Source organism: Strix uralensis, chromosome 3, assembly GCF_047716275.1.
Source record: "Strix uralensis isolate ZFMK-TIS-50842 chromosome 3, bStrUra1, whole genome shotgun sequence".
Lineage (NCBI taxonomy): Eukaryota > Metazoa > Chordata > Aves > Strigiformes > Strigidae > Strix > Strix uralensis.
Genome location: NC_133974.1, coordinates 124,911,043 through 124,928,655, shown reverse-complemented (window position 1 = coordinate 124,928,655; position 17,613 = coordinate 124,911,043). Strand labels below are relative to the sequence as shown.

General features: G+C 40.0%; 1 protein-coding gene across 7 annotated transcripts in view; it reads right to left on the bottom strand.

Annotated features, from left to right (window-relative positions):
* Positions 1-17,613, bottom strand: part of EHBP1 (EH domain binding protein 1) — a 228,255-nt gene that overhangs the window by 138,354 nt on the left and 72,288 nt on the right. For all 7 annotated transcript variants that reach the window (XM_074864301.1, XM_074864302.1, XM_074864305.1 and 4 more), the window contains exon 6: positions 2,636-2,817. In XM_074864301.1, the coding sequence (XP_074720402.1) occupies positions 2,636-2,817 (182 nt within the window). The remainder of the gene's footprint in view (positions 1-2,635; positions 2,818-17,613) is intronic.

The following is a 17,613-nucleotide window of genomic DNA, read 5'->3' as shown; positions in this document are numbered from 1 at the left end:
CAACAGTCTATAAGAGATATAAGGAAGCCTTAGCCTAGCTTTTCTTGCATGTCGATGTCTCTGACACCTGAATTCTCTCTTTTATTTTGACTAGTAAGACAGTTTCTATTTACACATACCGAAAACCAATGCTTTCACAAACAGCAGTTTACTTTTTTTCAGGTCCCCGGTTGAGGGTGATATTAAAGCCCTGTTGTTAACTTACAGTCTACCTGACTTACAGTCTTCAGCCTGAAACCTATCAATTTCAATGGGAAGAGGGTGTATGTGACCCTAAATGGATTGGCTTTTACAAATTATGGCCTCAAAATCCACAAGGAGTCTAGTATAGCTATTTACTGTATAGTTCATGGATGCTGGTTGTTTCAAAAAAGTTAAGAGGTTATCAGATACTGACTTCCTCATTCCCGTTTTCAGCTGCAATACCATGGTAAACCACAGCTAAATACTTCAAAGTATCATTCTTATATGACGTCAAAATGTAGTTCACAACAGGTTAAGCAAAGAAGGGAAACACTAATAGTAATTAATAATAATTAATCACAGAATCATCTAGGTTGGAAAGGAGCTTGAAGATCATCTAGTCCAACCGTTAACCTAGCACTGACAGATCCCAACTACACCATATCCCTCAGCGCTATGTCGACCCGACTCTTAAACACCCTCAGGGATGGGGACTCCACCACCTCCCTGGGCAGCCCATTCCAATGCCTCACAACCCCTTCTGGAAAGAAATACTTCCTAATATCCAGTCTAAACCTTCCCTGGCGCAACTTGAGGCCATTCCCTCTTGTCCTGTCGCTCATTACTTGGTTCAAGAGACTCATCCCCAGCTCTCTGCACCCTCCTTTCAGGTAGTTGTAGAGGGCGATGAGGTCTCCCCTCAGCCTCCTCTTCCCCAGACTAAACCCCCCCAGTTCCCTCAGCCGCTCCCCATCAGACATGTGCTCCAGACCCTGCACCAGCTTCATTGCCCTTCTCTGGACACGCTCGAGTCATTCCATGTCCTTTTTGTAGCGAGGGGCCCAAAACTGAACCCAGTCATCGAGGTGCGGCCTCACCAGTGCCGAGTACAGGGGTAAGATCACTTCCCTGTCCCTGCTGGCCATGCTATTGCTGATACAAGCCAGGATGCCATTGGCCTTCTTGGCCACCTGGGCACACTGCTGACTCATGTTCAGCTGGCTGTCAGTCAACACCCCCAGGTCCCTCTCTGACTGGCAGCTCTCCAGCCACTCCTCCCCAAGCCTGTAGCGCTGCTGGGGGTTGTTGTGGCCCAAGTGCAGCACCCGGCATTTGGCCTTATTGAAACTCCTACAGTTGGCCTTAGCCCATCGCTCCAGCCTGTCCAGATCTCTCTGCAGAGCCTCCCTACCCTCGAGCAGATCAACACTCCCACCCAACTGAGTGCCATCTGCAAACTTACTGAGGGTGCACTCGATCCCCTCGTCTAGATCATCAATAAAGATGTTAAACAGGAGTGGTCCCAAAACCGAGCCCTGGGGGACACCACTCGTGACCGGCTGCCAACTGGATTTAACTCCATTCACCACAACTCTTTGGGCCCGGCCATCCAGCCAGTTTTTTACCCAGCAAAGCGTGTGATCAGCCAAGCCTCAGGCAGCCAGTTTCGCCAGGAGAATGCTGTGGGAAACTGTGTCAAAATGCATCTGTGGCTTTCACAGCATGCAGAGGAAAAGTCTTTCTGTGTCAAAACGTATGCCTTAAAACATGGCAGTCTGGAAACCTGTTCACACAACAGTTTTGGGGCACTTGCATTGCAGTGGGCAATGTCTACAAGTACATTCAGAATACTGAAAGCTAGAAGTAAACAGCCTTTTTGGAAGGAAAAAAAAATTAAAGAGGTAAAAGAACCGCTAGAGTAGTAGTTTCCCCATCTACCTATTTTTGTTCTGCCATTCTCACATTCCCATATTTTAGAGTCAGAAAGGAAAAGCAAAACAGGATGGGTGACAAACAATCCATCCTTCAGCCACATGGAGTTGTCAACATCTGACATCATGAATCTGAAAAAGTGCATGAGACGTTATAGGATTTGCAAAAATAATCTGTATCCTCTGCCCTCCAAAGGCTGTTGAAATAAGGGAGAGAACTGAGTGAGTAGGGAGAGTGTTAATCAGTGGCCAACTGAATTCTTTTCACACAAAGTTCTTGTGTTTAGCCCAAAAATCTTAATTCTGAGTCCACCCTCTCTCACCTTACAACTGGCTTTGTCCTTCTTTTATTCTTTGTGAAATATAACTAGGTGAAATAGAAATAAGTTTTCTTTCCCACATTTCCCTTGCAGTCTAAGGGAATGTTGGACAAACATGCACATGGACACAAACGTTCACTCCTGCTGATTTCAGAACTGTAGATATTTTTAAGCTGTTGTTATTTAAAATGTCTGTAACAGTAGAGGACAAGCCATTTGCCTCTGAAGAACATAAGACTAAAATCAAAGTAGGAAACGACTTTTACTCAGCTAAGAAACTAAGTATGGCAGGAATTATAGCTATGCTGAAGGATACTCTCAAATTTGTTCATTCTGTACAGAAAGAGCTCTTTATCCAAAGAATTCTTTGAAAAGCAACACAAAGCACGCTATCTGGTTAAAAAAAACCCAACAACTTACGTGGCTTTTCCTTCCCTCAGGAAAATACAAGATAAAGAGAACTGTAGTGTGGCAGACACCACTTTCTTAGACAAAGGCTTGAATTTTAACTTGACATCTGTCTGTGTAGGCATGGGGCTTGCATATTGCTTCATGTTGATGTTGCTGGTGGCAAGCGCTTTTCTGCGTCCAGAAGGAGATTCCTGAAAGCAAAGGAAAAACAAAACTAACATAAAAGGTGCTGTTACACTAAAACCTGCGTGTGCATAAAACAAAACATACACTTATTAAATCTGCATCATTCTTTTTTCAAGTACCCAGGAAGCAGGGATTGCTATAGTCCTTTCTTGAGGCAGAAACCCATTTCTAAACTAGGTCAGCCACTAATGGTGGCTCTTTGAACACCTGCATAGTGCAGTGGAGAAACAAAGGTTATTCACTGTGATTAGCGGTCTTCCACATGAGATCCTAGGTCTTTAATGGCTTGAGCTTGTAGTAGCATCCACAGCACACATCCATTTAAGCAAGTGGGAATATATCTTCATTCCTTCTGATCGCAAACTGGACTAGTTTTGGCTAAACTTGGATAGTCCTGGACTTCCAACCTATGGAAGGCATGTGTTTCAATTATGCATATGTTTCTTTACATAATGGTATGAGGTCATCAAGTTAATATTTTGAACTGCTATCTGTGTTCAATGTTCAAATATAACGCCTGAATATTTTTCAAAGCAATGGTACTTCTCACTAGTGTTGTACATGTACTATCAGGAGTGACAGGTTTCTGAAATTAAGGTTGACAATGCCTCCAAAAATACTGATAAAATTTTTGCAAGGAAAAAAAAAAAAAGCTAGAAAAGAGAAAGATAAAAGCCTAAGTCGTATTTCAAAAGGCGAAATTGTATTTCAAGATAAAGGTGTTGCTCACAGTTTAACAATTCAGACAAATTAATCTAAAATGCATCTAAGAACCTACTCTCTTGTTCCATCTAGTATCAGGATCAGCAGAAAAGGAATGATTATATGTAATAAAGCTCAAGTAACAAAAATAAAACAAAAAAGCCCTGCTGTTAACTCTTTTGAAAAATGTTCTCACAATAAGACTACATTTTACTGTGGTTGACAATTTGTGTTGAATAAAGAATACTAATTCAATCAAAACATTCAAGCATCCTTTGTCAAAATACTTGACATTTCCGCCCAGTAGAATAAGTCAGAATGTAATATGTCATCCCCAAAGAATACCTTGTTTAAAAAACTAGCCTTATCTGTCAGATTATGCACAGCAATATTATACAGAACTATTAGTGCATGTAGATACCTTATGAATGAATTTCAAAAATGCATCAAACACTTGAGAAGGATTTAGGCCCTCTCAGAAGAAATACTTAAGAATATGCAAATACTCTCAACTGAATCAAGTTGAACAGATGCAACTATCACAAACAATATGAGTGCTCTTTCCTCGGCCGCGACTATCAATCAAAGAGCGAGATTAAGGTCCAAGGTTCTGACAATGTGTAAAATGGAAAGTATGATCAGGGAGTTTCAATTATTACACAGATATGAACAACAATAATCTGTTATTGTACCATACCTTTAGAATAACTAAACATTACAACTCATTATGCCAAATGCAAGATTTACTGTGGCGCCTGCTCAGAAAGCAACGCGAAAGAGACGGCGCTTCTTTTTTGCATGTTCTCCAGGTAAATGTACATAAGCAGTTTGCATCTTATCAGCAACTTGTTTCATAAAGCTAAATGTTCAATATTCATACTATGGTATAAACATGGTGGACAAGGTGAATAGAAAGAAATTTTGCTTAAACCTCTTCCAGTTATTTAAGTATCTTTAGAGAAAATTGGCATATATAATGTGATGTGCAAGTATTCATGCAACTGGCATGGTAAAAACTACGTGCCAATGCTAGTGTATGTGCTTTTCTGACAAACAGGAGCAACCAGAAATTAAAAAGCAACTTGGAGCCCCATGGAGAAGACAAGGGGACAACGGGTACAAGTTCCACCAGAAGGTTACATCTCGATGTAAGACAGACATTTTTTACAGTGAGAACAACCACAACCTCCCCAGGGATATGGCAGAGTCCCCATCACAGAAGGTTTTCAAAATGCGACTGGAAAGGGTGCTAGATAATCTCATCTAGGCTCTCTTTCCCACAACAGGTTGGACCAGGTGGTCCTTCTAGATCCCTTCCAACCTGAGCTTTTCTACAGTTGTATGATTCTAACCTGAATATGCCCTTACCTGCAGTCAGGCCAAAGGAAAACATTCCACTGGTGGGCTATAATGACTAGGAAACATTTGTCACATTTTGGATTTGACTCTTCTTTTAATCAGTTGGGATGAGCTTATGCTTGCAGACAAAAACCAATTATACCTTAGCTAGTTTTAAAATCTGTATTACAGTATCACACTTATTACTGAAATTATAGTTAGCAGAGTAACTCAAATGTGTGGAAAGACTCTTCATCTGTTCATTATTTCCAAATTATACAATTAGATTTCCCTTAAAAAAAAAAAAAAAGTGTTGTGGGTTTTTTCTTTTCCTTTTTAAAGATGCATGTCTGTTGTCATGTCCTCACTCCCCTTCATCAATTAAAACACCCCAAAAAAGATCAAGTATATCTATACCCAGTGAGAAACAGATCTTAGATGGAACAACTCATGAATGTGGGTACTTGCTTGCAGCCTTCCAGATTAATTACTGATCAGCCATACCATGCCTGTATTCTCATGTACTCTTCTCAGTTTGACAATGAAAATCACTTCCCAGCAGCTGTAAACGTCCCCAGTTTAACAAAGACCTAGATTATTTCCTTGTGTGGCTACCAATGTCTTCTGAGGGCTGGCTCATGTGTTACAGACACCCTATGCTACAACAGCAGGCAGCTGTGTGCCAGTACAAAGGGGAGAAGCCAGCCGTGTGCAAGAAGATTCTCTTAGCACTAAATATCCTGAGGTGCTGTGAAGACATACTTGACAATCAAGTTCAGTCTTCCTCAGAAATTAATGAATTTCATAATCTTTTTGTGGGCCAAAGACAGAAATTGACTTTTCAGGTTCCAATTGCCTATAAAAATCCAAATCTGTAATTTTATCATATTAAAAAAAACCCAAACATTCCCCTCCACACTCCCCCCCCCCCCCCCCCCCCCAAATAGACAGTCCCTGATCTTTCAAGTTTTATTTTCCTTAACATGCGAGTTTAAGTACATCCTCCTATTCTCCCAGAAAACTAAGCGTGTTGGAAGTGTTGCAATATTTTCTCCTTTTAAGCTTTATAGGCTTGGCCTTACATGGTTTTAGATAAATCAGTAGAAAGGGGGAAACTTCTTTTTTGCCCCCAAAAAGGATATTCTCAAGGTGCTTAGATCCATGACCAATTTCACAGTGGATTATGTTTTCTACTCTGACACTTAACCAACTTTTAAAAAATTGTCTTTAAATGTCAGAACCTGCTAATAACTACTTCTTACAAAGGTTGTATCATTTTCTTCAAAAAAACCTTACATGCTTCATATAATACAATCTGAGTTACCCCAGAACCACAGAGAAATTTTCTTGCAGAAGAATAAATAATTCTTAAATCAGCAGAGACAAAATAATCGAAGAGAAATACCTATGAGTGGGGTATACAGGAACAGCTCAGGAATAGGCTGGAACAAGTTATTTCAAACAGAAGCACACTTTGGTAAAATACTAAATAACATCCATTTAATAGCAAAAGTCTGATCTGGTGTTACTTGTGTCTCATATGAGCACATGGAGTTCTGTGGAAGGTAAAGCAGGAGTCCCAATGCAAATATTTTAATTGCTGAACTTTTCTGATTTTGACTATATAATCAAAGTTCAAAACACAAAAGGCTCAGTTATGCCTCCAGGTATTTTACATACATGTGATTGCCAGAGTTGCCACATTACATTTTGTGGAAGGGTGAATGGAAAAGTCAGTGTTGAAGTCACAAGAGGAAAATGATCCATGTGATAATAGGTGACAAAATACAACTCTTAACTATCATGATGGAGTTCATTCTGTAACAAAATGGTAATTTGGAAGCTCTTCACTTTAAGAAAGGCAATGCATTATGGAAATAAAATCAACTATGATATTTGAATATCACAGAAAGATAGAAGATAACCCACAATACTGGTAAAATACAAGTACCTCAAGGTTATCTTTCAGGTTAAACATACTACTGTGTTTGAGAATCAGCACTGTTTGGTTCATAATATGATGCGTGGAATACTGGTTAACAATCTTTTTTTATTGTTTCATGTTTGTTACTGTATAGTTCTAGCAAGAGAAGCAGCATACCAGAAAAAAGGAATTCTTTTAGAAATCACCAATAAATTATTAAAAAATAACTAGTCGGTATGTTAGCAGAAACTACTCAAGCCTATCTTCTTGCATAACAGAATAATGGCTGTACTGGGTTGACCAAAGGCTCTGAAAAAACTGTATATTATTTATGAAGTATATTGTTTACAAACTGATCATTATACTTTACTTAAAGAAGAGTTAAAACCACACATAAACATATAACTTCTCCAGAATACTGTCCTGTGCTGGGGAATTTCTGCTTTTGTATTCTACACTTTTATAACTAAGGAGAGCAAGTCTCCTCCTACTTATCCCCTTAGTCCCTGAAATGCTGTCAGTGTACACCATATTTTGGGTGAAATAACCCTATCTGTCCATGATGGCAAGCTGTATCAGCTTGTTCACAGCCGGGGAAGCAGCGGAATGTGGCGTGTGGCTGGCTCTGCACTACCCGACTGGGTGGTCGGTATTTGTGTAACTGATACTTGATCTTGGTTGATCCTGGTACTTTAAGTTGATACTTGGTTGGTCCTGGTACTTTAGGAAACCTAGCAAAATATTCCAAATCTGGAGTAGGGAAAAGAGCTCAAAGCTAGCAAAACAAAAATTAGTATAGAAAATAGGAAGACCTCCTAATATCCTGGAGTACTTTGACTTCTGAATTCAGACAAAGAAATATGTAGAGCAAGCAATACTACGTAAATCAATAGAAATTGCATTCCTTTTCAGTACAGAATATTAGTAATAACGATTTCAGGTAGTTTTAAATTTCTAAGCACACTGTACAGACTTTAAAAACATTGTCACCTCAGATACCACCACTGGTGCCGTTACTGATGTGGCTGTTTCTAACCAGCTTCTGGCCTTTAATGTGGCATCACTACACATGGTTTAGGAGTTGGCATGGATATGTGAATGCAACATGCAAGTCAACTGGAACCTACTCCAAAGAGACAAAATCAAGTCAATCAGAAGCCACATAGCTGCAAGGAGGGCAGGGCCAGGCTGGGACGAGCTCTCACTGCGTGGGACCACCTTGCACTCAGCTCTGCTAAAGCCAGAAGACATACGTACACAGACATATACTGCAAACAGGGATTTAAATAGCTATGGATGGGTTTTCAAGGAGCCGACCCCAACACTATCCCTCTACAGCATTTTAAGTTACTTCCACAAGACCTCAAGCTACCATCATATTACAAATTTTGGGGGTAGAGAAGGGAAAATTAACACTGGCTAAATGGCAGTCAGTTCAAATGAAGCCAATGAAGCTGCATTTAATGTCACAGCTACAGGACCAGACTCACTTAGCACACTGATTTCTGTCTTTTCAATAATGCAACAATGCATCATTCTCTTCCACAACATTCATGTTTCTGAGCAATGTCACACATCCCAAAAGTTACTATACAGTAAGTGCCACCCTTACATATAGATGTGCCTAGCATAAAGGATCCACATAGCCTGATTGCCTTCTACAAGGAGAATAATGCGAAGCAATGCTATGAGTCACTAGCCTTTTCCAGGAATCATCCCCATCTTTCCCTACTAAAGCGGACCTTTCAATAGTCCTGTTTACTATTGAACAACTATACTCTGACAAAGGAACTAAAACCAGATAATCTGTGCCACAGATGCAAAACAAAAAAAACCCCATTTTACTCAAAAGATGATGATCACAGATGACAGACAGTCACATCACACTATTAAACAGTGCCCAACTCTCTTCCAGATGAAGCAAATCAAAAGATTAACACCTTCATATGAAAAGATCTAAACTCAGACTCTTAATTTAAAGGAGACCCAAATAATGCAATAATGCAAATTTTATGCAGCCTTCTTTCCTTAAAAATGTATTTGTAATGACCTCGTGTCCTGTAATTACCAACTGCCTGGTAAGTCGTCTTCAAGGTTAATGTAAGAAGTGCAAATAAGTAAGAAACAGCTTTGTATTTTCTGTTAAACTGGCTTCACGCTTCTAGAGTTACACAGAATCAAAATATTGGCCATTTTTTTTTTTCATGGAGTATATTGCTCTGAGTTACTTGGGCTGGGGAAAGAGTCCCTCCACAGAAAATTGCAGAATGTATTTTACCTCTTCACACCTGAACTCAGCTTGCCTATGCAGACCTTTGACCGCTGCTGCACTGCAGTCCTCAATGCCTGAGACTCAAGTGCTCTCCTTTCGATACACACATATTGAGAAAACACAGTAAAATATTTCCATTCAGCAGAAGCTAGATCAAAAATTACTGTACTTTTAATTATTTAGATACTAAATGGTCCCTCTTTAATAGAAATATATTAAGTAATGCATAAGCACTGTACAAACATTATCCAAAAAAGACCTAAATGAGGAAGACAAGTTTCCTAATTGGATGTTATTATTTTGTCAAAAGGAACAATGAGTTTTTACTATCTTTCTCCCAAAAAAGGAAGGCATTTAGCGTAATATTTTTAGAGGCTGCTATATTTGTTTTATAAAAGCAAATGCCAAAAAGCCTGCAAAGATAGGTGGATTTTTAAAAGGAGCATTCTGCTGCACACTTGGGCATAAAACAATCAGACAAAACAATTTTTCTAGCTGTAAAAACCCATTGAGAGGAACAAGTTTTGAGGATTTCGCTTTCCTTTTGCTTCAGAATTAAATGGAGGACGTTTTGAAGGAAAACTGTCCTCTGGCACAAACCCACCGCCCCTACAGCCACCACACACCGCAGGAGAGGAAATCAGAAAGTTCTCCCTCGCCCGACACTGGATGCCAGCCCCGCCGGCTGAGTTGCAAGCGCCATCTTGCTTAGATGAAAAGATCACTGCTTCACTGGCAGAGCAAAATGGATCACTACAGAATTTAATTTGTGAGAGTATACAGCAATTAAATGCTAAAATAGACAAGCTACAGGGAGCTCTCTCAACTGGAGAGAGTAAATTAGAAACTATGTCAGTTAAAATAATTTAGACAGTCGGATGGGAGATTTGGAGGACCGAATGCAGGCAGCACAATCTGTGCTGAAAACCTGTTTAAAAGCAAATAATGGTTCAAGGTATCCAGAACATTATTAAGAATTATGATGCATTTGAATGGAGAATTTAATGTTTAAAAAATTCTGCACATAGCAGAAAAGTCTGAGCCCTAGACATGAGGGCTGGGACGGAAACAAAAAAATACATAAATGTTGAAACAGCTACACTTGATTATATAAATATATATTTGTGATGCTCACAAAGTGACCCTTGTCCTTGTCAGAACCAGAGCTCTTTGTCAAATTATTTATCACATTGGTAGTATCTTAGATTTAGGCTAAAAGGCTACTTCAAAAACACCAACATGATGTTTATTATAGCACATCTAGATTGATGAATCATTATATTGGAAGCACAACACACCATTTCTTACTTAGCACTGGTAGAGACAATACTTTCAGGAAGCAAAGAGAAAATACAATATGTTACTACAGCTATTGTCTCCTTATGGTCTGCTTTTAGGACAGCCCCATGAGATTTCACTAGCACCTTGAGAGACTGAGGTATGTAGCGAAAGGTTTTTCTGACTAAAATCATACCTGTGGGTGTGCTCAAGAAACCTGCTGTGGGTAACAACAAACCATTCATCTTCACAGACTAATCCTTTGCATTCACGGACTCTGGAAATCTCCAAAGATTAACATCAGATAGGAAGTTTAGAAAGAGAAATGATACCTAACAAATTGAGGTAATTCACCTACACCATGCAAACCACCAAGAATATTTGGAGATCCTGTTTGCTAACAAAAATACTAATACAAAAATACTATTAAGCTTCTTAATTACTGGACAGATGGCAAAAAATGTGCATGACCAAATTGTAGTCGAGCCATTTATTAATAGACCATGTGTATGAGACAGGTATTCCCTTCTTAAGTGGGCTTGATGCTTATGAAAGGCGACCAAGAAAAGTTTACAGGTAAGATGGACAATTTTAGTAAGTAGCAGAGAACTACTGAACCCTGAAATACTCAACCTTGTAGAGGATGTGGATGCTTTATGTGCCCATTTTAAAAGTCTTCATTGCTTTCTCCTTTGGACTGTTTAAATAGAACAGAAACACTTCATGAACACTCTCCTACAGAAGTAAGTAATGAGATTGATAACTGATGTTGAGAAGCATTTGCTCTAGTATTTGTAACTTCTTCCCTCCTCGTTCTTTCAGATCGCTTCCTCTAGAGACGCTGTGCAAGCTTCTCTTTTTTGATTAATGACAGGTTTAAATTTACTGTTAGATGCCTTCAATCACCTGCTAAACTCTGTCTGTCCTTATGCTCTATGCAAACATTACCGTAGCTTTGTAAAGTACATGAATTTTTGCTTGTGTTTGCAGAGATACAGCTTGTGTTGTACCGCTCAGGAGCCCTGGAATACCTGACTATCCTGTATCACTTAGCAGCAACAAAAATCACATCCTTTCCTGCAGTGCCTAGATCCTAATGTGCTGAGCTCACTAACACTGTAATATTGCCTGGTATTCTGCTTCCCTTTCGCAGCCATTCGCTCTCTCCTGTTGGGATCACTGCAGCGTAGGGACTGTCTGTTCCTTTCCTGGCCCCAAATGGTACAGCAGCCGGTTACGTGACCATCTCCCAGGGGCCTGCTAAGGTACATGGTGAAACTATGTGCAAGTCTGTGTGTATTACTACATAAATCATTAGTAAGCAAACACCACTGAGATTAAATAATTTTTAAATAGCCAAGACTATAAGTGTAAGTCCTACTGTAACTTCCGTACAGAATTTTAATTTTGCCATGGATGCGGGACAAGCTCACAGAAGCTCGGCCGAAGTTGGCATAGAAACTTGTTATTACCGACTGGCTGTTTAAATCCTCAAACCTTTGCTCTCAAAGGAGCAGATTTAAAGAAGTCTGGGCTTGAGCTGCTGCTGATACATGTCAGGTGAGGCTGACTAGCAGGAAAGGCACTGCACATAGAGCTGGCAGCTTGGCAGAAAATAACAGTCCTTCATTTTCTGCGAGCTGTGTGCCACTGAGCTGGATCCTTCACAGTGTGCTGTCTGCCTCTGAAAGCAACTCTTGTGACCCGCTGAAGCTGGGGCACTTCCAAACAGCATTCCCCTGGTTTGGGTTTATTTTTCTCCCTGCTTTTGAAGGGTTCATAGTATTTCTGTAGAGTTAGCTTTGAAACAAAGTAGAAATACAGATAATTTATCTAATGCTAGAAGGGGAGAAAGAGCAGATGATAAAGCTGGTTCCTAAATTTTAGCTGAAACTGGAGCAAGAAACACTTATTATGTGAGACCTTCTTCCAGGGAGAGGAGAGGGGCATGGACTTGATACCCATGACTTTCTTTACTGCTCAGCAACTCATAACTCCACATTTTTCCATGTATCAACTAAAGGGACTCAACAGGTTGTTTTCTGTGTTTTGGGGTTTTTTTAAATAATAGGCAATACCTGTTATAAAATCTAGATTTAAGCTCACCTACCAGTGCCTGGCACTTGAGCTCTATTTTGCCTGGCAGGAAGTCTCCATTTTTATGATTCATTCTACTGCTCACCTGCTCTATGCAGAGGTGTCCCATGAATGGTGCTGCTGAACCTTCAAATAGTTACACGAGAGAGATGTCCAGTTAGTGTTCCCTGACAGAAAACAGTCTTTAGTGGAAAAATAAATGTTTTTTAAAAAGACAGTAAACTAGTCACCCATTTCTTGTTGGTTTCAGATGTGAAAAGCCCTTGTGTTGTTTAACTGCTTCTTTTTACTTTCCATTCTAGGCTTGAAATTTCCTTAGTCCGTCTTGTCACCTCAAGACAAAGACCCAGAATCTTTGACATTAAAAAGCTGGGTTTGAAATAATCCCTCTAGCTCAGCAGTAAGTTCAATATAATATTAAGAGCAGGTTTTGAAAAGTCTATAGCTCCGTACATCAGGCCATGTGTACCTGCAAGCCTTGTCCTGAGGAAACAGATGCTGTGCAGGAAGATACACATGACACAGACCCCAGAATAAACTCTGAATTATTTAAACAGACTCACAAACATAAACACGTTATTCATCTCCTTTGTAATATCCAATAAGGAAGCAAGTTTGAGGTAACAATCATTAAAGAAACAGGTCAAAAGATTAACTGCTCCAGCAACCTTATATACTTTCATTCACTTTTCCAGAAAATATTATATTTTAAGAAGGCATAGATAAAACCGGTTTAAAGGGTTTTGTAAAATACCAGTGTGTCATCAACCATTTGTTTTATCTGAGGATAACTTCCGCAGAGTGAATACACAATATTAAATGACATAAAATTTGCAAGGCTTGTGACACAGAAAAGCTTTTAACAGTGTCAAGTGAAGATATTATGACTCTTATGCCGTATTGTTTCTGTACTGAAAGTTAACTTGAAAAGCACAGAATGAATGGATGTATGGCTGTAATGCCTGATGGCTGTGTGCTGAGCAGTGATGGTCACACAGTGACTGTTCTCCTTGTCAGAACCAGAGCCCTTGGGTCAAATTATTTATCGTATTGGTAGATCTTAGGTTTAGGCTAAAAGGCCACTTCAGAAAAAACAGCATGATGTTATTCGAAGCGAATGTCTCAGTTATTACTGGAGCACCACTGTATCTCCATTATTAAATTAATGAATGTGTTTTTTTTATTCTCTTCCTTCTCGCTCAGAACTTCACTTCAAGCATGTGCCAAAACCACTGAAATATATAACACCAAGAGGATATAACACAGTTGGAAGTCCCCCAAACTACAGAGAAATTACTGGAGCTGCTGGTGCTCCTCCCTCTCTCTCCTTCCCTCTCTCACTGTATTTCCCAGCTACCACCCTGGAGGACACGCTGCGAGACCACCATAACTCTTACAGCTCCACTGCCATGATACCAATCACAAAATTCACTCCAGACGAGTTGGCACTTCAAGAAAGGATCTTCATACAAACATATAGTTCTCTTGACTGGGCCACTTTTACCACTATTCTTTTATCCAAACATGCAACTCCCTACTGGGGACCAAAAAAAAAAAAAAAAAAAAGTCAATCAGTGAGACAACTTCGATATGCAAATCTACTCCAGGCAGTCTCCACACTCTAAGAGCAGTGTGGTTTGCAAGTGATGGTTCCTGCATGCAGCACTCCCCCCTACAGAGTAAAGGAAGAAAAAAAAAAAATTGAATCTATGGATCTAGCCAATGCCATACCGCTGACGTGGGATTTGAATCTGACGTATGGGGGAAGAAGCAGGGGGTAAAGGGTATGTATATAACTAGGGTAAAAGGGAGGTAGCTGAAAATTAAGATCTGTGTGAAGCTAGAATAGGGGCATGCTCACACATGTAAGACATCTCAGCTGTCACACCCTACGAACACACAAAAGTGAGAATGCTTTATGGTGCAGGTGCAGTTACTTATTTTATATATATATTTTTATAAACAACATAAGCTACATTTCAACAGCAAGGACAAATGCAAAGCATTCCAAAATGCAGCTCTGCAACAAACATAAACCTCAACTTTTTAAAAGCCCATCCATTCCTCTAAATTTGTTTCAATCAACGAAACAGCTAAATAGATTTCTTCTAACTTTGCACTTAAAGTAAAATTCACCTCAAGGCTGACAAGCATAAAAATTTGCAGTCAAATGGGTGATTTTTTTTTTTTTTTAAAGCTGCAATAGCCTGAAAACAGCGGCTTGTAATGAAGCTACCCCATCAACCATAACCATGCTGTCACTAGAGCAACACAATCATATTGCCTGTGCAAAGAAGCAATGCATTTAACATTTTCTTCACTGTGTATTATCTATTAGCTGAGTTTGTCACAGAGATATGTGGCAGTTCCCTGCAATACTTATGAATATATGTCAAGGCATACAAGAATCCATCCATGTCTGCTTCAGCACAGGTTTGTCTTATTATATTTTGGCAAACAACTTAAAAAAACCCCTCCCTTCTCTTATTTTAGGTTTCTGTTAAATGCTGTTACGATCAAGAAATAGAAGTCGTCCCAGGCAAACTTCTCAGATCTCCCCATTACTATTCACTATTACTAATGCACATTACATGTTCAATTCTCCCTTGCTGTTTCTATGAAAAAGCTCTTGTCAAAAACAGATTTCATTTTTTCTGTGTATGCACAAATTAGTTATGGATGATTAACAAAGCATTCATTCTTTTATTTGCTTTGGCTGAGACTTGATCTGTGTTACATTCATGTGAGGGAAGCACTTCATTTTATGTTGATTAAATATGAAACACTGTACTGTTGATAAAAAGAGTTGTGTTCAGGGCTGCATATTACACTGACAAAAGATGCGTGTTCTTGAGCTAACATTTTCTTAAACAAGTTTTTCCAGATTTTTAATTGCAAAAAACTTGATCTGCCTTTTTTTTTTTTCCTTCTCACCAAGTACTGGGCAGTAAGAGCTTTATGTCCCAAAGCAACCTGCTGCAGTCTTAAACAGTAATAATTATTGCATATTTAACATAATAAAAAGGAATTTTCAAATTTTGCCCCACAATTTGATTTCTTTAAACATGACTTCCATTATAAGACTTATGCCAAAAAAGACTGCAAAACTAAGTAGAACAGGCAGTAAATCATAGTTGCATGATTCTTCTCCTATTACACGAAAAATATAACGAAAATTAAGATGTATTGGAGTAGTCTTATGGAAACTTATAGTCCGTTGTAACTGAGAGTTTGGCCCTGCTCTGATGTTACTGACTCCAGCTATCACAGGATAACATGTGTGTAAATACTGATCTATAAATCCTCCATGTCCATTAAACACAGTGATACAGCAACACCAAAAATTATGCACTTCAGGAAGGTATTTAAAGTGCAAGCCTAACTTCAAGCATACAATCTACTTGTAATTAAACCAAGTTAAAGAAAGTCATACGATTAAGCACCTTGTTAAATCTGAGAACAAATTATTAGCCCTTATAAAACAGGAGATTCTATCTCAGGGTTTACAGCACATGAAAACAAACACATGCACACACACACGTGCAGAGTATTATGCATACTTTTGCAAGAGGGGATTTATTTTTAGTGTAACTATATAGCAATAAGTGCAGCTCTTACTCAGGTTAGGAGAACGTCTGGCCACAACAATTTCTAAGCCACAAATCTCATCTAGGCAACAGATCGATGATATCGCACCTTAATAAAATGTCTGCTAAGGTCTCTGTGTCACAAAAACAAGTCTATTCAGTGTCTTTCTTAAACATCACCAAACCAAAGCATGAACTTAGGGTTTTCATCTTACTACCAAGGAGAGAGAGTCATAACATGAGGTCAGAAACAGCCCAAACAAAGGGAAACTCAATGCAAGCTGGGTTTAGGAAGGATGGCTAGTGCTCCACAGAGAAGGTGATTTCTTGGGGTGCCCCTGAAATACCACAGCCCTGATGAGAGGACAGCAGGAGAGGAGAAGATGGAAAGCTTGTTTTGATCCAAGCAAGCTACTGCATGGTCTCTGAGCAGCAGCTCTCTGCTCCCCGTGAAGGGACATGGCTGTCAGCTGGCAGTTGTTTGAGGCGCCCAAGATCTGCCTAGAGGAAGATCCCTCCAGTGCTGATACACTGCAGGTAGGAGGACAAGAAAGGGCCAGTGAACACCATCAGCCCACCCGGGGCAGCCGTGCTGTGGTGCAAGGTGTGAGCTCCTGCAGGGCACAAGAAGCACAAGGGCTGTCAAAAAAACCTATTTCTCCTCATCACCCTCATCCAGAGCAGTGGTGCAAGATAAGAACTCCTACCTGATGCTGCAGCCGATCAGATAGCGTCTGACTCCTAACTCATGTCCTACCTGCATCCCACTTTTCCAGCCACGTGCACCAGCCCTGGCACTTTGCTGGCTCTTCTTTCACAACCCAGTTCCTCTCACCAAACCAGCAGAAAAGTCATCCAGGAAAAAAAAAACCCACAAGATTTTAGGTTGGGTCAGGGAGATGAACGAGCTTTCCAAAGGCCCGGTGAGCACCAGCGTCAGTGCACTGAAGGGGCAGCAGGACAAAGTAGGGAGCAGAGAGAAAGGAGCAAGAAGCCACCTGTTTTGACAGCAGCGAACCGAGAATGGTTCAGTCATCCCATGTGGTTGCATTTTCAGGCAGAATTTCATGGAGATTTACTCTTGCCGTTCCAGCCTGTGTGAATTCAGGTCCCTGTCCTTGCAGATAGGGGATGGCTGAAGTGAAACAAAGTTTATTTGTTTTTAAGGATCCCCCCAATTATTTGTTTTTCTTTGCCTCAGGTCACATAAGAACACACAAAAGGACAAAGCGATAAATGCTCACATGCACTTTCTTGTCTTTATTTCCACTCTCTGGAATGAGGCCAGAGACATCTAAGTATTGCACTCTGTTCTCTTCCCCTCCCTCTCAGAAATTACAGACTCTTTCTCCTCTGCAGCCAATTTCCTCCTCCTTGCCTGGGCCCAAGCTTCAACAACTACAGAAACAATGTTCCCCTGTTTCTCTCCCAGGCCCATTCTCCATGCATCTACACCAGGCTCTCCGAGTCCTCCCAGATCTTTAAGACTTTATGTTTACAGCTCCAGGACAAAAACCTGTTCTCTCTGCTCTGATTCTAGGAAAATTCCACTCTCCCCATTTTGCATATGAACTCAGCTGCACTCATTTTCTGAGGTTCAGCC